Source organism: Erpetoichthys calabaricus, chromosome 8, assembly GCF_900747795.2.
Source record: "Erpetoichthys calabaricus chromosome 8, fErpCal1.3, whole genome shotgun sequence".
Taxonomy (NCBI): domain Eukaryota; kingdom Metazoa; phylum Chordata; class Cladistia; order Polypteriformes; family Polypteridae; genus Erpetoichthys; species Erpetoichthys calabaricus.
In genome coordinates this window covers 135,974,056-135,998,293 of record NC_041401.2, presented here as the reverse complement: position 1 = coordinate 135,998,293, position 24,238 = coordinate 135,974,056, and the positions used below count along the sequence as shown (strand labels likewise).

General features: G+C 36.1%; 1 protein-coding gene across 1 annotated transcript in view; it reads left to right on the top strand.

Moving 5' to 3' along the window:
• The window catches only part of usp40 (ubiquitin specific peptidase 40), a 176,345-nt gene that overhangs the window by 129,312 nt on the left and 22,795 nt on the right, over positions 1 to 24,238 (top strand). The window contains exons 21-27 of the mRNA XM_028807508.2: positions 2,425 to 2,461; positions 5,448 to 5,512; positions 11,477 to 11,551; positions 11,822 to 11,942; positions 12,044 to 12,123; positions 12,369 to 12,487; positions 17,628 to 17,693. Of these exons, the coding sequence (XP_028663341.1) occupies positions 2,425 to 2,461; positions 5,448 to 5,512; positions 11,477 to 11,551; positions 11,822 to 11,942; positions 12,044 to 12,123; positions 12,369 to 12,487; positions 17,628 to 17,693 (563 nt within the window). The remainder of the gene's footprint in view (positions 1 to 2,424; positions 2,462 to 5,447; positions 5,513 to 11,476; positions 11,552 to 11,821; positions 11,943 to 12,043; positions 12,124 to 12,368; positions 12,488 to 17,627; positions 17,694 to 24,238) is intronic.

Here is a 24,238-nt window from a genome sequence, read left to right as displayed (position 1 = left end):
GGCTTTCATACCTTTTCACAGAACATTACAATATTCCTGTTTCTTCAGAACACCAGAAGGGGAACATACAGAAGAGCTCTTTTTTGATTTTAATTTAAAGCAGATAACATTCCATACAATCAAATCAAACTTCAACCCACATCCAAGAGAAAGGAGAGTCAGCAACTAAAGCTAATCTTTAAAAGCAGCAAGAAAGGAAGGGTATCCTTTTCCCCAAAATGGCACATTCTAAAATGTTATTGATTAAATACCGCCATACTTTTAAAAGGTTTTGAACAGATTCTCTAAGTGAGAATTTGATTTTTTACAAGTTCAAATAGTATATAACATCAGTTATCCACTGACTTTAAAGTGGTGGGTTGGGATTCTTCCAGTTGAGCAAGGTAAGTCTACGTGCTAGTAGTGAGGTAAAGGCAATTACAATTTGTTTTGTCCTTCTCCACTTTAAGCCCGTCTCGGAGTACTCCAAACACAGCTGTTAATTGGTTCGGATTGATTATGACACCAATTCTGTCTGATAGGTATTCAAAGATTTTTTTTTCCAAAATATTGTTAATTTGGTGTGTGCCCAGAACATGTGGCCCAGTGAAGCTGGTGCTAGATTGCAACGTTCACAGGTTGAATCTTGCCCCGTAAACATTTCGGAGAATTTCTAATGAGATAAAATCTTTTATTGAGTGCATTTAAGTTGAATGATTGAATGCTTTGTGTGTATGGAATTAGGGTGTATTCTGTGTATGGCTGCCTTCAATTCTTTTTCTGAAATATTAAGTGACAGATCCTTTCCCCAATATACCCTGGGATCTTTGAAAATAAGGAACTTTAAAATATTTTTATAAATTGTAGAGATGCTGTCTGAGTCTTCAAGACTGACCAGTATTTCTTCTGGAATCAGAACAAGGTGGGAGGTGAGGAAAATTGGGCAGGTTCTGTTTAGCAACGTTTCTAGCTTGAAAGTAGTGAAAGAATTGTGTTGATGAGAAGTTAAATTTGAACCGTAATTGTTCATAGGATGCAAAGACATCTACAGTATGTGTAAGTATCTGAATGTTTTAATCCCTGACATTTTCCAAGCATAAATACTGTATATGTTTGAGAAGGTGGGAAAAGGTGGTTGTCATGTAGTGTTGTGACAGATAAAAGCCTCTCTGTCTTAAAGTGCTCCCTACATTGGTTCCATATTCTGAGAAAATGAAGGGCAATTGGATTATTAGCGTATTGACGATAATTTGTATTTACTAAACGCAGCGCAGGCTTGTGTATATTCATCGATTTGTATCAATGTCCAGGTCTTTATAGGTTGCATATTTGCCGCCCAGTAATAAAATTGAAAGTTAGGTTTTGCCATGTCCCCTTCTGCTTCAGGTTGTTGTAGAGTCACCCTTTAGACACATGGATGTTTTGAATTCCAAATAAATAAAGTTATGATTGACTGTAATTTCTTAAAAAATGATTTGTTAATGTATATGGGGATTCTTTGAAATAGGAAAAGAAACTTGGGAAGGATGTTCAGTGTTGATTCTCCCTGCTAATGTAAGATGGAGGGCTATCTATCTATCTAAGCCATCTATTTATGTCTTGTTTAATTTTTTTTATGCAGACTGCAAAATTTCGTTGAAAAAGAGCTCCATATTTATTTGTGATATTTACCCAGACATATTTAAACTGATCTGCTAAGATAAATGGGGAGGTGTCCAGTCCAATATTGTGTGCTAGAGAATTCACTGGAGAAAGCACACTTTTATTCAAAATGATTTCCTGTCCAGATATCTTTTGAAAATCTGCTAATGCTTTTAGGACTGATGGCACAGAATTTGGTGGGTCAGATACGTATATACAGTACCATATCATCTGCATATAGTGATTATTTTCTGTTCAAGTCCTTCTCTGAAAATCCCCTTTATCTCTGAAGCATTTCAAAAGTATATAGCCAATGGTTCAATGGCGATTGCAAAGAGCAAACGTGATAAGGGGCATCCTTGTCGAGTACCACGTTCTAGTCTGAAGTCGTCTGAAATAATGTTGTTAATATAACATGAGGCTTCTGGACTAGTATAAAGTAGTTTGATCCATGCACATATGTTTGGGCTAAACCCAAATTTGTGCAATGTGGTGAATAGGTAGTCACATTCAATCATATGAAATGCTTTTTCTGCATCTAAAGATAATAAGATCTCTGGGTTGTTAGATTTAATGGGTGAATTTATTATATTAAACAAACTTCGAAGATTAGAAGTTAAGTGTTTGCCTTTAATAAATCTGGTTTGGTCTTGTGATATTACAGAAGGAAGCACAGTTTTTTGTTTTGTTGCCTGTACATGTCTGTAAAGATATTAATAATGTATAACATCAAATAGGTATATAATTAAATAAATATACTGTACTATGAAGTCTTACTAAAAATATGCTTTTCTGCTTTGTTAGTGTCTGAAGATGCTGTTGGATTTGACAGGTTTGAAAGGTAAGTGTTCCTTTTTGGTGCAAGAACCATATTCTTGTGTTTTGTCACTGTGATCATTAAAATGTTTGATTAATTATCTTGTATGCCTTAAAATCTCAAGTTATTTGTTTCATTTTTAATTGGCATATATTCTTATGGCGACTGTAATATATTTATTGACAGAATGCACTTCAAATAAATGACCTCACAATTTTGGAAGGTTTACTGGTAGTTTTAAGCACACTAAAACTACAGCAGTTACAGTGTTTACTATTGGTAAGGGAGTAAATAAACTTGTTATATTATAGTAATTTGACGTGGGAAAGACCTGGCTCTGAGTGTTGAACTGAGTATTCCGTTTTTGTATCACTTTTATTTGTTTTGTTTTTTTTTTTATTATTTTTATACAGCACTGTGCAAAAGTCTTAAGCACCCGTTAAAATGCTGTAAAGAAGAAGTGCTTTAAAAAATAATGCCATGAAAAGTTTTACTTAATCAGTAAAGTTCCTAGAAAGTACAGTAAATAAGAAAACCATAAACTAATATTTGGTGAGTCCACCATTTGCCTTTTCTTAGATACACTTGCATGCAGCTTCTGAAGGTACTCATATTGTATGTTGTTTCAAGCCTCTTGGGAACTTGCCATAGTTCTGCTGTAGAATTTGGCTACCTTACTTGCTACTCTCTCTGCAAGTAATCCCATGCTTGATGATGATGTTAAGACTAGGTGGAGGATCACATAATATTCCAACAGAAGATGAAAATTGAGAGGAAAACAAGCAAGAAAATATGTTAAGTAAAGAGTCACGATCGTAGGACAGTGGTCGTTGGGATAAACTAAAACAAAAAAATAAAGATAAAACATAGATTAGCGAGATGATCAGACGACCAGCCACACCAGTCGGTGCCGTCTCTTTGAATTTGGATTACAGAACTCAGTAGGTCTCTCTGGAGAATTCTATTTGCTGCAGGATGATTTTGGACAAGGTTTTGGAGTTATTGTCATGGTGCAGTATGAAGTTAGGAGTGGTCAGATGCCTCCTTGATAACAGTATGTGATGCATTGAATCTGTACTTCTCAGCAGTGAAGGGGCTATCTATAAATTTAAATCGCATCACCAACTCCATTTGTGGAAATACAGACTCAAAACTGTAAGGTATAGTGGAACCTTGGTTCATGACCATAATTCGTTCCAAAACTCTGGTCGTAAACCGATTTGGTCGTGAACCGAAGCAATTTCCCCCATAGGATTGTATATAAATACAATTAATCCGTTCCAGACCATTTGAAGTGTATGTAAATATATATATTTTTTAAGTTTTTAAGAACAAATATAATTAATTAAACCATAGAATGCACAGCGTAATAGTAAACTAAATGTAAAAACATTGAATAACACTGAGAAAACCTTGAACAATAGAGAAAACTAACACTGCAATAGTTCGCGCTATAGCGCTACCAACTGCTGGCTAAAAACACTTTTTTTTAATGAGTTTTAAGCACAGGGAAAAAAATGAACATTTGAAAAAATCCATAATTTAATAAACCACCAAGAAAAGTAACATTGCAACAATGTACGCTATGAACCGATTGCTGTAAACAGAAGTGAAAACAAAATCAAGCCCAGTGCATTCTTTAACTGCCTTCCTACCTTATGCGTCCAGCTCTCTCTCTCGTGCTGCCTGTGTGTGTGCGTCTGTCTCTCTCTCACGCTGCCTGTGTGTGTGTGCGGCTCTCTCTCACGTGCTGCCTGTGTGTGTGCGCATCTGTCTCTCTCTCTCTCGTGCTGCCTGTGTTTGTGCACGGCTCTCTCTCTCTTGCGCTGCCTGTGTGTGTGTGTGTCTGTCTCTCTCTCTCGCGCTGCCTGTGTGTGTGTGTGTGTCGTGCTCTCTTGCTCCTGCACAGGAAATGCACAGGGAGAGACAGAACATGTACAAACAGAAAGGGAAACTGGCTTGTTCGTATACCGAGTGTGTGGTCATGAACCAAGGCAAAAGTTTGGTGAACTTTTTGGTCGTAAACCGATTTGTACGTATACCGAGACGTTCGTGAACCAAGGTTTCACTGTACCTTCACAGTGCTTCACATTTGCTTTCAGACATTCATAGATGTTTCATTCTTTAGCACTTTTATGGTTAGAGCCAAAAGTTTCAAAATTTGATTCACCAGTCCAGAACACCTGCTGCCATTTTTCTGCACCCCTGGTTCTTTTTTTTTTCGTGTATAGGTAAGTCATCCATGAAGTCTTCCATGAAGACCATTTTTGTTAGTACTACTCTGGACTGTAGATGTGTATACCAGGGTCCAAGTGGTTTCATCCAGTTCTGACCTTAGTAGCATTGCTGGACATCTTCTGATTTCGAAAGGATGTAGGCTTATTGTATTTCTCCTTTGGCTGCATCCGTTTCCATGGCTAATCACTGAGTTTCCAGTCCTCAGCCTTGCCCATTTGTTTGTGCTTCAGCAGTATATCTGGAAATGCCTGCCTGTCATGAAATTTCTCCTTGGAAGAGACCTTGATTATGCAGGATGATCACCTCTTGTCTTGTTGAAATGTTTGTTTTTGCTATGGTATAAGATATACAGGTTAAACTGCTACATCTACTGCAGTCTTGTCATTTTTAGTATGGTTCTCCTTTGCTTAGTTTTTTTTTCCTCTATGCAGCTATTTCCATTTCAGTTAATGATTTACAAATCAATCTACATATTATGTGAAGAATCACTAGCACCCGATTGTTATATTTGCTTAATGAAGCACTGGGCTAAAGGCCTACAAAGATGTCACATTTAAAAAAAAAAAAAAAACGTTCAAATATCTTACTATATTGCTTCACTTTTCTACGAAAGGAATATTTTGAACTTTAAAATACACTCTTTTTTTATTGACACATTAAATCATGAGACATCAACTGACATCTAAGACCTGTGTTTATGAACCATCTATAGTACCTAAGACTTTTGCACATTATATTATCTGTTAATGCAAACTCTCTTGAAATCTTTTAGGGGATTGTTGGCATCTGAGAAAAGTAGACTGGTGCTATGAAGTTGGAGAACCACTAAAGCAAGAGGTAGAGAAAGCCTGAAGTACATTTGATATTAGCAGATTAATTTGTAAAAATAATTGCTTTTAAAATATTGTATATGTACTTAATGTTTCTCTTTTAAAAAAATGAAATTCTACCTTAGTATATACCATATATTTGCATGTTTAATAGTGCTCATCTAGAAAATACAATAATAGTAAGTTGAAATGGTGGTAGTGCCTTTATAAAGCTATAAACACACAATGTGCAATATCATTTGAATGTTTTCTGTTAATAATTTAATCATGTAACCGTTAGTCCTCTATTTATGCAAATTAAAAATGTTTTTATAAAAGTATAATAATCTGGAAAAAGTAGATAAGATATTAACATTAAAGTACATCTCACAAGGTTATAAGATGCAGAAAATGAAACAGTAAAGAACAGGATTTTTTTCAGTTTTGCAAATATGTGATTAATGCTTCCTCATCACTCTGTTATTTCTTTAGATAGATAGATAGATAGATAGATAGATAGATAGATAGATAGATAGATAGATAGATAGATAGATAGATAGATAGATAGATAGATAGATAGATAGATAGATAGATAGATAGATAGATATTATACAATCCTAAATATAACAGCTGTTAAATTCACAGATATGGACTTAAACTCATCTATATATTTGCAAATTTATAATCACTGTATAATTTTAATTAGACTTTGTATATACAGTTAGGTCCATAAATATTTGGACAGAGACAACTTTTTTCTAATTTTGGTTCTGTACATTACCACAATGAATTTTAAATGAAACAACTCAGATGCAATTAAAGTGTAGACTTTCAGTTTTAATTCAGTGGGTTGAACAAAACGATTGCATAAAAATGTGAGGCAACTAAAGCATTTTTTTAACACAATTCTATTTCAGGGGCTCAAAAGTAATTGGACAATTGACTCAAAGGCTATTTCATGGGCAGGTGTGGGAAAGTCCGTCGTTATGTCATTATCAATTAAGCAGATAAAAGGCCTGGAGTTGATTTGAGGTGTGGTGCTTGCATGTGGAAGATTTTACTGTGAACAGACAACATGCGGTCAAAGGAGCTCTCCATGCCGGTGAAAGAAGCCATCCTTAAGCTGCGAAAACAGAAAAAACCCATCCGAGAAATTGCTACAATATTACGAGTGGCAAAATCTACAGTTTGGTACATCCTGCGAAAGAAAGCAAGTACTGGTGAACTCGGCAACGCAAAAAGACCTGGACATCCACGGAAGACAACAGTAGTGGATGATCGCAGAATCATTTCCATGGTGAAGAGGAACCTCTTCACAACAGCCAACCAAGTGAACAACACTCTCCAGGGGGTAGGCGTATCGATATCCAAGTCTACCATAAAGAGAAGACTGCATGAAAGTAAATACAGAGGGTGTACTGCAAGGTGCAAGCCACTCATAAACCTCAAGAATAGAAAGGCTAGATTGGACTTTGCTAAAGAACATCTAAAAAAGCCAGCACAGTTCTGGAAAAACATTCTTTAGACAGATGAAACCAAGATCAACCTCTACCAGAATGATGGCAAGAAAAAAGTATGGAGAAGGCGTGGAACAGCTCATTATCCAAAGCATACCACATCATCTGTAAAACATGGTGGAGGCAGTGTGATGGCTTAGGCGTGCATGGCTGCCAGTGGCACTGGGACACTAGTGTTTATTGATGATGTGACACAGAACAAAAGCAGCTGAATGAATTCTGAGGTGTTCAGAGACATACTGTCTGCTCAAATCCAGCTAAATGCAGTCAAATTGATTGGGCGGCGTTTCATGATACAGATGGACAATGACCTAAAACATACAGCCAAAGCAACCAAGGAGTTTATTAAAGCAAAAATGTGGAAAATTCTTGAATGGCCAAGTCAGTCACCTGATCTTAACCCAAATGAGCATGCATTTCACTTGTTGAAGACTAAACTTCAGACAGAAAGGCCAACAAACAAACAGCAACTGAAAGCCGCTGCAGTAAAGGCCTGGCAGAGCATTAAAAAGAAGGAAACCCAGCATCTGGTGATGTCCATGAGTTCAAGACTTCAGGCTGTCATTGCCAGCAAAGGCTTTTCAACCAAGTATTAGAAATGAACATTTTATTTCCAGTTATTTAATTTGTCCAATTGCTTTTGAGCCCCTGAAATGAAGGGATTGTGTTAAAAAATGCTTTAGTTGCCTCACATTTTTATGCAATCATTTTGTTCACCCCACTGAATTAAAGCTGAAAGTCTGCACTGAATCTGAGTTGTTTCATTTAAAATTCATTGTGGTAATGTACAGAACCAAAATTAGAAAAAAGTTGTCTCTGTCCAAATATTTATGGACCTAACTGTAGATCCACAAGTCAATGCCGAATATTAGTGGACACAAGTTTTTTAAATGCGGTGTAATTTTTATTGGTCTTCTGTTTCACAGACAAAGCAGAGAGCAGTGTGATATAACCATGTAGTTTAAACTTGTTTGTGGATAGCCAGACAAATATTACTGTGGTTGAAGAGAATGAGTCCGATTAGGACAACATTTAAAAGGGTTGTGATATATTAAAGTGATATTAGTTTTCCCAATCCATAATGAGAAAAAGAAGACTCAATCTTTAAAAATCACAAAAGCGCCTATCAGAGAGCAAGCTTATGAGAGAATTGCAAGTTCTAGTATTTATAAATTGATGCTGGAAATTGAATTTGCCAATTCTGAATAATATAGCATTGTAACATCACAGTGACGTGATACTATCCATAGCAAATTCACTTGTGTAAATCAGGCTGTTTTTAGCTACAAGTAAAGTTAAAGTTTTCACACCCAGCTTCATCCAGACAGTGAACATATCAACTAATGTAAGTTTTGCATGAGAAATTTCAAATTTTTAATTCCTGCTTTTTTTCAAACTCTGTTTTATCATGCAATTACCATTTTGCATTCTCCTTAGAACCTTCTCCTCAATCACCATACGGTCTCGCTCTGTTAAATGAGGTGAAACACTTGCTGTAAATTCATAACATAAACATAACCAACTGATTCATTTCCCTGCACTTTAAAGACTTCCATATGCCAATATGTCAGGAAAAAATGCCTTTACAGTTTTTCACTCAAGAGAAAACAACATTTGCTGTGGCCCTATGCACAAAAGGGGTCTTGGGTGCATGCACTGCAATAAATGGAGAACTTGGGTATGAAGAGCTTCATCATAACAGCAACAAAAAAGCAAGGGCAAATGATGAAAAAAAAACATTTAAGAAACGCAATACAGTAATCCCTCCTCCATCGCGGGGGTTGCGTTCCAGAGCCACCCGCGAAATAAGAAAATCCGCGAAGTAGAAACCATATGTTTATATGGTTATTTTTATATTGTCATGCTTGGGTCACAGATTTGCGCAGAAACACAGGAGGTTGTAGAGAGACAGGAACGTTATTCAAACACTGCAAACAAACATTTGTCTCTTTTTCAAAAGTTTAAACTGTGCTCCATGACAAGACAGAGATGACAGTTCAGTCTCACAATTAAAAGAATGCAAACATATCTTCCTCTTCAAAGGAGCAAACAAATCAATAGGGCTGTTTGGCTTTTAAGTATGCGAAGCACCACAGCACAAAGCTGTTGAAGGCGGCAGCTCACACCCCCTCCGTCAGGAGCAGAGAGAGAGAGAGAGATAGAGAGAGACAGATAAAAAAATCAATACGTGCCCTTCGTGCTTTTAAGTATGCGAAGCACCGTTCAGCATGTCGTTTCAGGAAGCAGCTGCAGCTGCACAAAAGATAGCAACGTGAAGATAATCTTTCAGCATTTTTAGACGAACGTCCGTATCGTCTAGGTGTGCGAACAGCCCCCCTGCTCACACCCCCCTACGTCAGCGCAAGAGAGAGAGAGAAAGTAAGTTGGGTAGCTTCTCAGCCATCTGCCAATAGCGTCCCTTGTATGAAATCAACTGGGCAAACCAACTGAGGAAGCATGTACCAGAAATTAAAAGACCCATTGTCCGCAGAAACCCGCGAAGCAGCGAAAAATCCGCGATATATATTTAAATATGCTTACATATAAAATCCGCGATGGAGTGAAGCCACGAAAGGCGAAGCGCGATATAGCGAGGGATTACTGTACTGCACTCAGAAAAGTAATACTGAGCTTTTTTTTTATCAGCAGTTGTAAATAGTTTTAATTCAGTATGTTATTATAGGTAAGTGTTTTATTGTAGGGTGATTGGGACACATTAAGTTCATTTGTGAATTGGTCTACTATCCCACATAAGTTTAACCCATGCACAGACCCTATCCATGTAAGAGCTCATCATGAGTGATGTCTGCACAGCTTATCACTCCTTAGTACTCCACATAGGGATTCAGTATATTTGCTGTGAATAAAACTTGGGTAACCCAGGATATAACATAGACCTAAAGACTAAATACACCTTGGTCCCCAAGAATAACCTATACACATTGAAACTGATTCACCTTGTTTCATGCCACTTATGAAACAATAATGCATTATTCCCACCATGCCACTCTCTTTTGAAGATGTCACCCCTCAGCCTGCTAATCATTTAAGAAATAAAAGTGGCAATTTACCAACTTCATGTGCCCTGTATCTACTTTGTTACTTCAGGCACTTTAGAAATGCAATAATAGTAGTATTTATTAAGATTAGAGTAATAGCAACAGAAGAAAACATAAAATAGAAAATATAAACAGATAGTAAAGTCTCGATATAGTCCTAAATGAAAATGTGCCCTTGATTTAAAGTTAAATAATACTTTGTGGAAGACTTGGAAACTGAATTTTAGCTGCAAAGGATACATCTATGTCAAAAGAGAGTGTTCTCCTGGGCAACTGGTTTAATTCAGCAGACAAACTGATACGTAAACTGCATTCTTCAACATCCAGGTGGATAGAGACTCTGGTGAATAAAGTATCCCTTTCACTGATGTCTCTCTCTCTCTCGTATTTCACATTAATCAACTGTGTCAACCTTCTAGTGCCAACGTGCCCACTCAATTTTGAATCGGCCAATAATGTGGTGCCTGACAAAGGTGGGGCTGTACAAATGGTTAACATATACAGCAAGTTCACCTGCGTTCTTTGCTATTTTTTCTTTTTTCCATTCTGTCTTGGTACATAAAATATCTGTGGGGTCCAAACACCTGCATTCCTTATTCCTCATGACTGCATAATATACATTGTAATGGATGACCATTCATTGGTCATGCACACAGAGCCTTCCCCTATAATTAAAGATGAAATCAATCCCGTTTGATTTTATCTTTAGTCAGAGTTTCAAGGTATGTCACATTTTGAGAAATTTGCTCCACAGGAGCGTGCCACTGACTGCCTCAGACTTACTAAGATAACAACAGCAACATTGTTTGTCTGAAAATGTGCTATATAAATAAATAATGTAGCTCAAAGAGCTTTACAAGATGTCAAAGAAAAAGTCACAAGAAAAGAAAAACAAATAAGATTAGGTAAGAATATTAATATGAAGTCTGCCTTCAGGGGGTTCTGACTGACCATATCAAATGTCATTGATGTTGGCATGGATAAGATACAGTATGTAAATGAAAGCTACAACTGAAAATCACTGGGAAATCATTTAATGTGACATGGTCTTTAGTTAACATAAAACAGTATTGTTCTGTGTAAAACTGTCGCAAAGAGTTTATTTATATGTCATTACAGTCTATCTGAACCAAAGCTTGTAACTTAAGTAGATTGCAGTTTACTTTAAATATAGTGTCCTCAGTCGTAACCCTCTAGGAAAACAACAGGATAACCAAATACTAATATAATCTCAAAGAACTGTGTGATATGCCATTTAGTGTCATTAATGGTCATGGTCAACTTATAATTCTGTTGTAAATTGTATTATGAATCTTACAAAATGAATGTTATAATCCTACAGTACTTAATAAATATATGCATGATGAAGCAATATTCTTTCCAAAAGATTGTATTTTTTTTTTTTTTTTTTTGAAGGATGCAGTACTCAAAGATGTCAACATATTAAGTGGCGATACTTTAGTCATTGCTGAAGGAAAGCTACCTCCTAAGGTTCACTTACTTTGAATATTTTTTCTGTTTATTTTTTTTTCTATGTAATAAGTTAGAATCTTATTAATAAAGAAACAAAAATTGTTCTTAACTTACATTTTTGTCTTGAATTAATTTAACCTGCCCTCTCTTTGATCATGTTTTATGTTTGCTGGTTAATTCTTTCAAAGCAATAAAGCCCTAAACATCATTCTATGCTGTGTATGCTGAGATGCATCATATAGTGTAGCTATATCACATTACTTCAATGTTGTCCCCCTTTACTTTTAGGGTTTTCTGAAATTGCCTGTTTGGATATATCCTATGCAAAGTTACTATTCAATGGTTGATCAAGATTATCAGACAGATGAAATTTCCTACCAGATATCTAAATTGAACATTTCTGTCTCTGGTAAGCATATGTCAAATGATATGTTCCGAATATTTAAAATAATGTAATAGTTCCCGTAGTTCACTTAGGTTTACTTATTTACTAAAAATATTTTTGTACAGATGTATGTGAGGGAGAGCTTCAGTATTCTGGGGAAATGGAAATATCAAATGAAGCTACTGTAGAAGATCTTAAAATACAGGTGTGTGACTAAACAGTTCAATACCTTAGATAATATCCTGTTCCTGTGTTTCATTTAATATATTTCAGTTGTACGTTTCTTTTACATTTAAATAAAATGCATTAACTTGTAATTCCACTTAGCTAAGGCGATGTGATAGCTTTCATTATTTATTGACTAGCTCAGAAAACACATTTCTTTCTGTATATTCTTAGTTATAAGGACGACAGTTTAGTGACCCATGAGTTATTTTTCCACCCTTCCAGGCAATGACCTTGCCATATCTCCACAATATTTCTGTACCATCAGCTGAGTTCTTGAGAGCATGGATTCTAGAAAAGAAACGCCCAACCAAAATCTTGAAAGGAAACCATAACAGACTTAAGTAAGTACATTAAGAATGTTTCATGTTTACAGCATAAACATTTTCAAGTAATATATTTACCATGGTTTCACTGATAGCATTTTGTGGCAAAGTCAAGTACAGTATCATTTCATATTTTCTAGAAATCTTTTTTTATCAGTAGCTAACATTTTCTGGTAAAAAAGTATGATCCATTGTTGGTATACTCCACAAAAAGATGCACGTGTACTGCAGTAACAAATGCCAGCATCTATTGATTAATGTGTAATTGAAGCTTAAAAATACATATGTTTTATAGTAATCAAAGATTTCATATAATTAATTTACATAATTTGCTATAAAGTAAGACCAGAGATTGTTAATTTTCCTTTCCTAAATGAGGTGTACAGCAGACAGCTGATTGCTTTATCAATCTATATGTACCATATTTTGCAATGAAGTTTGTATGTTGTTATTAGTTCCATTTCTGAATTGTGAGTACCTGTTATTTTTGTCATTTTACATTTTATATTCAAAACCCATTAGTTGGCACATAATTGAAAAAACTGGCTTACTGTGTATTTGCTTCCGTTCCCCTTCCTTCAATATTACTTCTTTGTTAATTATCAAAGTTTGTGAACATTATGTATCTTCTATACCTTTTGTAAAGCCTTTTAACCGCCCACTTTCCCCCCAAACACTTCTTTTTCTGTATATTTTTATCGGCATCTCTTTCTTTTCAAGTAACACAACTGTATTTACTTTGGTAAATACAGTTTGGTATTTACTTGTAGCTGTTTTATATCCTCACACTTTCCAAATTAAAAAAGAAATGTAAGCGTTAGAAATGTGGAGCATTTTGGACAAGATAAAAATACAGCTTTTTCCCCATATACAGTATTTTCAGTGTAGAACAGCTTCAGTTGCTAGACTGTCCATATTATTTAAAGTCCCAATAAGGATCATACTGTGTCTTCTTAAAAAAAAGAAAACAATGTTTTACATGTTAATGACTTTGTTTTAGTGAAATTTTGTAAAACTTAACCACCTGAGCATTTTTGTCTGCTTACATGCTTATTTTTTGTTGTCTCCTTCTCTCAGTATACATATTGGCTATAGCTGTTATGTCACAGACAGTCATTGTTTTCGTGTGATTTGATGGAATCTGTTTGATCATCATCATCCCCATTGTTCCTTTAGGAGCACTAATTACTTAATTCCCTCTAATGTCATTAAATCTTAGACATAGCTAATCAGTTATTTTCTCCTTTAACTAAATTAATAAACCTATAAACTAAAATATGTCCACATTAAGTAATAATTAATTTGCCATAAGGACTAGATGTCAAGTTTTTAACTGAAGCTTGAATATAATCTTATTTTTAAGATTTTATCATTTTTTTGTATTCAGTTGTGACACAGTTATGTATTTTAAAATATGTATTAACTTTTTTGAAGCATGATAATAACGGCCCGCTTTATGTGAACAGGCAGGTTGTGAGGACAATGGGGAAAATATATAGTGTTTGTTTCAGCTTGCAAAAGTAGAAATTCTGGAATGAATATTGGCTGTTTAGTAAGACAGTGATTAGAGACTGAGACTTGACATACTGACGTCATCCTTGCAAGCAAAAGTGGAAGAACCGCTAAATATTGCAGAAACCAGCAAGTCTGTAAGTAAATAACCAGTATGGTGGTGACAAATAGTTCAAAGTAAGGGTAATTCCTTAATGCAGGGAAGTTAATGCATTTAACAAATAATTGGATAAAGTGCCACTTATACAGTTAAGCATTAGTGCGTGCAGAAAGTGAGGGCATATGCATTTATTCCTTGGGAAGAAAGCATTCATTTTAAGTACAAGTAGATGGCAGGCTTGAAATTGGCTAAGGGAGTGTCTGCAAAGTACGTAGACAGGCATTATAGTGAGAGAGTGTCAATCACATACAAGGGATGGTAGAAATAGAAAAGTGAATAAGTAAATAACTAGTGAAAGATAATCTAAGTTTTCTTAAAAGAAGGAAGTAGTGCTAAAATTTTTTACATAATAGAACAGTTCTCAGCAGTCAGGATGTTAGTGCTTTTAAGTATGTGACAGCTTAAGTGTTCGTTAATGGGAAGGGATACGTTTGTTGTACGCAGAGAGCTTCAAAGTAAGGAAGAAGTAAGGGGCACAAAGGAAAATAGACAAAGTAAAGTTTAATAACTTCAAAGAAAAATGCACAGCAGGCAGTCGAGGGGACGAATATTACAGAAGCTTGAGGGGCTAGAAAGTGTTAAATGATGGTTGAAGTAGTTTTTCAATCTGATAATTTATTAATAATAATAATTTAAGTTAAAGCATTTAAATGCTCTAGCCACTTTGCGGATCTGTCGCTCGCGTATGAGGAAGTGGATGTACAATTTAAACAGATTGTTATTTTCATGGGAATTGTTACATATGCATAATATAACTAACTATTTTACATTACAGCGAGTAATTAACCATAGTAAAAAATAGTAAAACATAATAAATTGAAAGAAAATTATGTTTCATGTTGTGTTAGAGGTATTCATTGTGTTATACGTTTTCGTTCTGTTTGGCATTGAAATTAACACACAAATACTTTTTAAACTTACACTTTTACTGTAAAACTTCAGTAAAATAATTAACTTTTCATCAATATCTGATTGAATTTTGATTCTGTGTTGGAACTTGCATCATGACAAAGCAACTTATAACTGCCCATGAGTGATATCGCTTCTTTCTCTCTAATAAATAAACTGACTTTTTCGATTGTTTGTCCCTGTGATTTGTTAATTGTCATACCAAAAGATATTCTAACGGGAAACTGTAAACATTTTAATGCAAATGGCATATCAAGATCTCCTTTGGTGTCTAATGTTATCCGTGGAAAATGTACTACATTACCTTTCTTGTCGCCTGTTAAAATTTTACATGTCAGAATTGTTCAACCAATTTTGAATACAACTAATCTTGTCCAATTATTGCATAGCCCATCATTCAGACCTAAATTATGCAATAACATTACGATACATCCTACAGTAATTCAGCTGGTGGAAGACCAGATGGTGTTAATGGTTGTAGATATTCTACGGGATATTGTAAGTTGATGTTTTCATCTTCTGCACCATCACCACCAACTGTTTCAGTATAGTCTATTGATACACATTTAACCAATTTGCCATGTAACCGATCAACAATTTTCGCACTGATTTGTTTGACTTGTTTCTCGGTGCTAGGATTGCCCGTGTACTCATTTCTTCTGTTTATAACCCTTCGGGATGAAATTCTTCAATAAGATTTGGACATAATAAGTCTTCTTTTATTGGGAACTTAAAGTGAGGAAAACGTAAAAATTTATAAGAGCTGAGAGCGCAGGAACTGTGTTTGACAAAAGCATTCACACGAATGAGAGGTGAGAGGAACGTGGGCGTGGTTGAAAAATGGTTGAGAGGAGGGTGGGACTTGAAAAATCTCATGTCAATAGTCTCGTCTTGCAGGACTTGAAAAAATCTCTTGGCAATAGTCTCGTCTCAAGATTTTCTTTAATAACAGAGAGATTAGTTTGAGCAGTCAAAGCAAATTTCTAAAACTGACGTCACTGCAATGCAAGTCCTGTTGGATGTTGGACTTTTTGGAGGATGGCTTGGAGGAGTAAGTCTTCATTGAAGACTGCACAATATGGACAAAAGTATTGGGACCCCTGACCAATGTGTTGGGAAGGCCTTTGAGCAGGTTAGTTGAGGATTGTTTAAACTAAGGAATATTTTGGAGGGGAAGAGTAGGCAGTTTATGACAGGACAGGTTTAGAATTGTAAAAGAAGGAACTAAATTGAACATGGATGTGGACACATTTGTTGGTACTCTTACAGCTCATTAAAAAAAAATCCAAGGTCAAGATCCATCATAGTCTGATTCTCACCATCTTTTGGAATGACAGCTTTTAGAAAGCTTTTTAGACATCTTTTAGAAAGCTAAATGACAGCTTTTAGACAGCTTTTTAGACGTCTTTTAGAAAGTCAGCTTTTAGAATGACAATGGGCTTCGTGGGCGAAGATCCAGGAGGGCTGCACCATTGAAAGAAAAACATAAAAAAGACAGACTGGAATTTGCTAAAATGCATATTGACAAGCCACAGTGATTCTGGGAGAATGTCCTTTGGACAGGTGAGACAAACATTTTCACCAAGTCATATCAGCTCTATTTTCCACAGACCAAAAAAAGAAGCTTTCAAAGAAAAGAACACCATGCCTAATGTGAAACATGGAGGAGGCTTGGTTATGTTTTGGGCTGCTTTGCTGTATCTGGCACAGGGTTCCTTGAGTCTGTGCAGGGAACAATGAACTCTCAAGAATATCAAGACATTCTGGAGGGAAACATACTGCCCAGTGTCAGAAACCTGTCTCAGTCACAGGTCATGGATCTTCCTACAGGAGAATGATCCAAAAAACACAGTTAAAAGCAACTAAGGGTGGCTAAGAACAAAACATTGGACCATTCTGAAGTGGTCTTCTATGAGCCCTGATTTGAATCCTTTGGAACATCAATGGAAAGAAATTAAACATGGTCTGGAGTAAGCACCTTTCTGCACTTGTCAACAGGTAGTTTGGCCCACTCTTCCTGAGCAAACTGCTTCAGCTGTTCCAGGTTTTAAGACTCAGTGAGAGCTACAGGAATCACTTATTTGCAGTGATTGCTTCTAAAGCTTGTGCAACAAATATTAGGTTAAGTGTCCCATTATTTTTGTTCATGCTATTTTTCATTTAAGACATACAGTATGGCATAATTTACTAGTAGTGTGGTAAACAGTAGGGCTTTAGGGGTGATCAAAAGTAGACTTGATGTACTTTTGGAGGAATTAAGTGGATAGAACTAGTGAGCTTTGTTGGGCTGAATGGCCTGTTCTCGTCTAGATTTTTTTTTAAGCTCTAATTTATAGAAGGTCTGAACATCTGTATTTAATAATTTATGCCATTTCAAGCTGAGAAAGCTATAGATCATCTGCCGTGGAGAATGTAAACATTTCATCAATGTACAGATTGGGAATCCTCCTTCTAACTACAGCCTCACCTGTGGTTAAAGAAACATGCACCAAATGCTGATTCAAAAGTTAGGATATGCAGTAAGTCCATAATTATTTAAACAGCAAAAAAGAAGTAAATTTTGTTTGTTTGTTTTAGGAAACTTAATATTGAAAGTGGATCAGATATTTGTATTCAGCTTCTGAAGAAGGAAGAAAATTTAGGGTAAGCTCAAACATAAAAATGCAAATCTTGTGTGCCTTTTGGCTACTCCCGTTAGGGGTCGCCACAGCGGATCATCTGTTTCTATATTTTCCTGTCCTCTACATCTTGTTCTGTCACACCCACCACCTGCATGTCCTCTCTCCATAAACTTCCTCTTAAGCCTTCCTCTTTTCCTCTTGCCTGGTAGCTCTATCCTTAGCATCCTTCCCCCAACATATCTAGCATCTCTCCTTTGCACATGTCCAAACCAATGCACACTCGCCTCTCTTTGTCTTCAAACCGTCCAACCGTGCTGACCCTGTAATGTACTCATTTCTAATCTTGTTCATCCTTGTCACACCCAATGCAAATATTAATATCTTTAACTCTCTTACCTCCAGCTCCTTCTCCTGTCTTTTCGTTAGTGCATCTTTGTCCAATCTATATAACATAGCTGGTCTCACTACCATCTTTTAGACCTTTCACACTTGCTGGTACCTGTCTGTCACAAATCACTCCTGACACTCTCTTCCACCTACTCCACCCTGCCAACACTGTCTTCTTCACCTCCCTTCCGGACCCCCCATTACTGTTGATCTCAAGTATTTAAACTTATCCACCTTTGCCAACTCTACTCTCTGCATCCTCACCAATCCTCTGACTTCCCTCCTATTTACACACATGTATTCTGTTTTGGTCCTACTGACCTTCATTTCTCTCCTCTATAGGGCATATCTCCACCTCTCCAAGGTCTCCTCAACCTGCATCATCCAACTTTCTCTCTCTCTCTCTCTCTCTTATTCTCTTCCTTCATCAACCTCTCAAAGTATTCTTTCCATCTATTCAACACACTCTCCTCACTTGTGAGTATTTTTGCATTGTTATCCTTTATCACCCTCACCTGCTACTCATCTTTCCCACTTTGGTACCCTCTGCCTAGCCAATTGGTACAGGTCCTTTTCTCCCTCCTTAGTGTCCAACCTCACATGCAACTCATCATACAGCTTATCTTTAGCCTTTGCCACCTCTCTCTTCACTTCATACCTTATCTCCTTGTATTCTTGAAGAAACATCTCTCTGATTATCCCACTACTTCTTCACCAACCTCTTTCTCAGTATACTCTCCTGTACTTCCCCATTCCACCACCAGGTTTCCATGTCCTCCTTCCTCTGTCCAGAGGTCACACCAAGCACCTTTCTAGCTGTCTCCCTTACCACTTCTGCTGTAGTTGCCCAGCAATCTGAAAACTCTTCACAGCCACCCAGTGCCTGTCTAACCTTCCCCCTGAACCTTACAGTCTTCCTTTTTCAACTTCCAGCATTTGATCTTTGGTTCTGCCCTCTGCATCATCCTACAGACCACCATCCTATGCTGCTTAACTACACTTTCCCCTGCCACCACTTTGCAGTTTCCAGTCTCCTGCATAGTATATAATTGACTTGTGTGCATCTTCCTCCACTCTTGTATATTACCTTATGTTCCTCCCTTTTCCTAAAATACATATTTACCACAACCATGTCTATACTTTTCACAAAATCCATTTAATTGACCTTGTGCATTCCTCTCCTTGACCCCATACCTTCTCAACACCTCCTCATCCCCTCTGTTCCCTTCACCAACATGTCCATTGAAATCTGCTCCAACTCACCACTCTCTTTCCTTTGGGTACGCTCTCTACCGCTTCATCCAGTTCTCTCTAGAAATGTTCTTTCTCATCCATTGCCCACACAACTTCCAAGGCATTTGCACTAAAAGCATTCATCAGCACACCTTCAATTTCCAGCTTCATAATCACTATGTCTGACACTCTTTTCACCTCCAAAACACTCTTGACATACTATTCCTTCAGGATACCCCATTTATCCTCCCAATCACGCCATGGTAGAATAATTTGAACCTGCCTCCAATACACCTGGCCTTACTCCCCTTCCATTTGGTCCCTTACATGCACAATATATCAACCTTCCTTCCTTCCATCACATCAGCTAACTCCCTTTACCAGTCATACTACAAACATTCAAACTTCCTACCCTCACTTCCACTATCCTACCCTTCCTCCTCCCCTTCTGCCTCCAGACATGCATTCGTCCTCTTCTCCTTTGGCTAACAGTAGCCCAATTTCCCCCAGCGCCCTGTTGACTAACAGTACTGGTGGCGGCTGTTCACCCAGACCTTGACCAATCCAGTATGCATATCTGTATTGTTGTCCGCAAATTGATCTGGCAAAATTTTTCATTGGATGCCCTTCCTGACATAACCCTCCCCATTTATCCGGGATTGGGACCAGTAACAAAGAAACACACTGGTTTGTGCATAAAAATGCAAAAATTGAAGGAAATTACCATTATTTGTATTTGTTCATCAGTATAATTCTTATAAAATACATTTTTTAAAAATTGTCAAGTTTGGTTTTAGTTTAATTAAACATTTTATATGGATAATTTTCAAAGTTAGATTTTAAAATTTTAAATTTTTCTACAAAAATGTTGAGTCTTCTGGTCATAGACTAACTGTGTTCTTATTCAGTAAGCTGGATTCTTTATTACATGTATGTATGTACTGTACATGCACATGCATATACATTCATACATACATATATATGTATGATAGTTTTTAAAATGCTTTCAGTTGTTCATAATTTAAAATAAGAGCAAACATTTGAATTATTAGTTGTCCTCTAACATGAGTCTTCTGTAAAAGTTGTTTGGCATTTTTGTCTATACTTAAGCAAAAAGCATGATTTGGAAAGACAGTGTTGTCATTTCCAGCTGAGCCTAGCTTTGCTAGCAATCAATAAAATTTGTGTTTCATTTTACTTAACACTAGAATTACCAAAGCTGACGGAAAAACTCAGCGTCTTTTGTCCTGTAAATGTGCCAATAAAGACAAGCAACAAGCATCCTGCTGTTCCATCCCCCGTGCACTTTGGCATCATGGACCATAAGTAGCATACTAATTCAGCGTGAGCAGGAACAGTCAATAAAATTGAATAAAATAAAATCAAGTGAGATACAAAGAAGGCAGATTCACAAGCGTTTGTGTGTCAGCTTTTATCCATCCAGATCAGAGAATGTCCAGTTCCATTGCCTCAAAACACCACTCACATCTACAGTTTTTCCCAGTTTCAGATAAAAAGTAACAGCATCAGATCCCTGGGTGGGGGGCCTGTAGTATGTATCGTGATCATGACAGAGAGAATGAAAGTGAAAAAAAAAAGGTAACTTTTACAAGTACTATAAATGTACACCGGCTGTTACAGATGCAAACCAAATGTATGTGTGTACTGTATAATATTAACAACTAGCAAAATACCTGCACTTCGCAGCGGAGAAGTAGTGTGTTAAAGAGGTTATGAAAAAGTAAAGGAAACATTTTAAAAATAACGTAACATGATTGTCAATGTAATTGTGTTGTCATTGTTATGAGTGTTGCTGTCATATATATATACATATACACATATACATATACACATATTATATACACACACACACACACATATACACATATATTATATATATATATATATATATATATATATATATATATTCACGGCATTCAAAGTCTGTGTCACAATCTGATAGTGTGGGTGGTTACCTACCAGGTAACACTTTGTGGTTGGCCAGCAATCTGCTAACATCCGCCACGGTGCCCTCAGTTTGTGAAGAGCAGATCATAGAATGGTTGAAATAGTTTACTGTCAAATAAATGCAAAGAGTACACGACACGTGTTTCGCCCTCATTCTGGGCTCATCAGGTGTACACACTCCACTGCACTCCCTCTCTTTGCATTTATTTGACAGTAAACTATTTCAACCATTCTATGATCTGCTCTTCACAAACTGAGGGCACCGTGGCGGATGTTAGCAGATTGCTGGCCAACCACAAAGCGTTACCTGGTAGGTAACCACCCACACTATCAGATTGTGACACAGACTTCGAATGCCGTGAATGTAATTACCCCCGATCTACATGCTGTCAAATAAACGAACCACACGCCGTGGCGCAACGTTAGGGGCATCGCCTCTGACGCTGACGTCCGAGGTTCGATTCCCGAGAGGGAGTGCAGTGGAGTGTGTACACCTGATGAGCCCAGAATGAGGGCGAAACACGTGTCGTGTACTCTTTGCATTTATTTGACAGTAAACTATTTCAACCATATATATATATATATATATATATATATATATATATATACACATATATTATATATATATATTATATATATATATATACATACACACATATTATATACACATATATTATATATATATATATATATATATATATATATATATATATATATATATATAATAATAATAATAATAATTTTAATAATAATTTTTTGCATTTATATAGCGCTTTTCTCACTACTCAAAGCGCTCAGCAATTGCAGGTTAAGGGCCTTGCTTAAGGGCCCAACAGAGCAGAGTCCCTATTGGCATTTACAGGATTCGAACCGGCAACCTTCCGATTGCCAGTGCAGATCTCTAGCCTCAGAGCCACCACATACACACACACATATACACATATATTATATATATATATATATATACACATATATACACACACACACACGCACATATACACATATATTATATATATATATATATATATATATATATATATATATATATATATATACATACACACACACACACATATACACAAACATTATATATATATAAATATATATATATATATATATAATGTTTGTGTATATGTGTGTATATATATATATATATATATATATATATATATATATATATACTAGCAAAATACCCGCGCTTCGCAGCGGAGAAGTAGTATGTTAAAGAGGTTATGTAAACATATATATACATATATATACATATCTACATATACACATATCTTTGGTTTCCTCCCACAGTCCAAAGTAATATTTAAGCAAACCCGGAGCTTGTCAGTTCAAATCGTGGTACTGACACCACTGTGTGACCCTGAAGAAGTCACTTCACCTGCCTGTGCTGCAAAAAACCAAAGTAATGTAACAAATTGTACCTCAGATGTTGCAAGTTGCTGGAATAAAGGCATAAGTCAAATAGATAAATATGTATTATACACATAGGAACTATTCATTTATTTTCAGTTAAGTCATCTGCAGCAAACCTTTATAAATGAGGGTTTCTCGTTTTTAGATAGTGCAAACTGTTTCTTCTTCATTGAGGTTTTCTCTTGGAGAGCTTTTTTCATTTCATTGAAAATTAAAGCAGCAGCTGCCAAAATATGTAGCTTTCTTATTAATTTTTCAACATTGTGTAAAATAAATGTATAAAATAACATAAAAGGTTTAAATACTCGTTATCCGTTTACACTAAAATATTACTAAAAAGATACAAAAAAGTAAAATGCATATGTTGTTTTTCTTTAAGGAGATTAAATATTACTGAAGAAAAAAAAAAAACTTAAACAACCAAATGGGGCTATGCATACGAACTTAAAAGGTTTAAATAAAACAGAAATATATACCTTTTATTTTTACTTCCTTAACTTGTGGAGGGTGTATCTTGTAGCAAAGCCCTAAGTTTTTTCATGAAAGCCCGTTTCAGTCAATAAGTCTTAAAAAGAGGTGTAAGGGTATTGACAATAAGCTATGCAAACCCACCAAGACATGCAATCGTTTAAATCAAGGTGCGAGTCGAAAAACACCATCCGATGCTATTAGTTAACGATTAACACATTTCTATATGTATTGTAAGCATACAATACAACTGATAATATGTTGCGCTTATTTATCTGGTGTACCGACATTTTTGCGCGTTTAACGGCTGAAATCTAACGTGGTTTGTGCCCTTCAGAATGAAAACAGTTAGCATTTACCTTTTTAATAAAAAGCGAGCTTTTAAGCCTGAGAAATCACTCCGTAAATGCACACGTTTAATTCTTGATCACTTCAAACAACTGAACTATCCAGAACATTTCAGGCATACATCCAGCATTCAAACTATGTATAAAAAGCACAACTGTTAAAGGAATTCAGCATTTCTTAATTGAAAATGTTCCTTTAATCCTCAACATGTCTCAATGAGTCGTTCTGGTGGTTTTACTTGACATTTTGATATTCTGGTTAATTGTGTTTGCAGTTGAGATGTTCTTTCCTGATTTATACTTGTCTTCTCGTTAATATTTGTTTCGCTGGTGTTAGTGTTCTGATTAGAGGTTATTGGTCCTTTGATGTCTTGACGGTTTCTTCTTAGAACAGCTCCTATTACGCAATTCTGTCACATACTGCTCTATTGTTTCTCCTCTTTTCTGGAAACATGTAAAAAAACTTGTGCCGCTCAAATGTCACATTTCGCTTTGGGTTGCAATACATTTCGAATTTTTCAACTATTTTGTTCAATTTCATATTGTCTCCATCTTCTTCAAACTGAAAATTGTTATACACCTCTAGCGCCTCTTCGCCAATTACATGTAGAAACATAGACGCTTTCATTTTTTCACTTTTCCTATCTGCTTCAATCGCAGCAAGATACAACTCGAATCTCTGTTTAAATCTTTTCCAATTTTCAGCTACATTTCCCTTTAACTGGAGATTTGGTGGGGACTG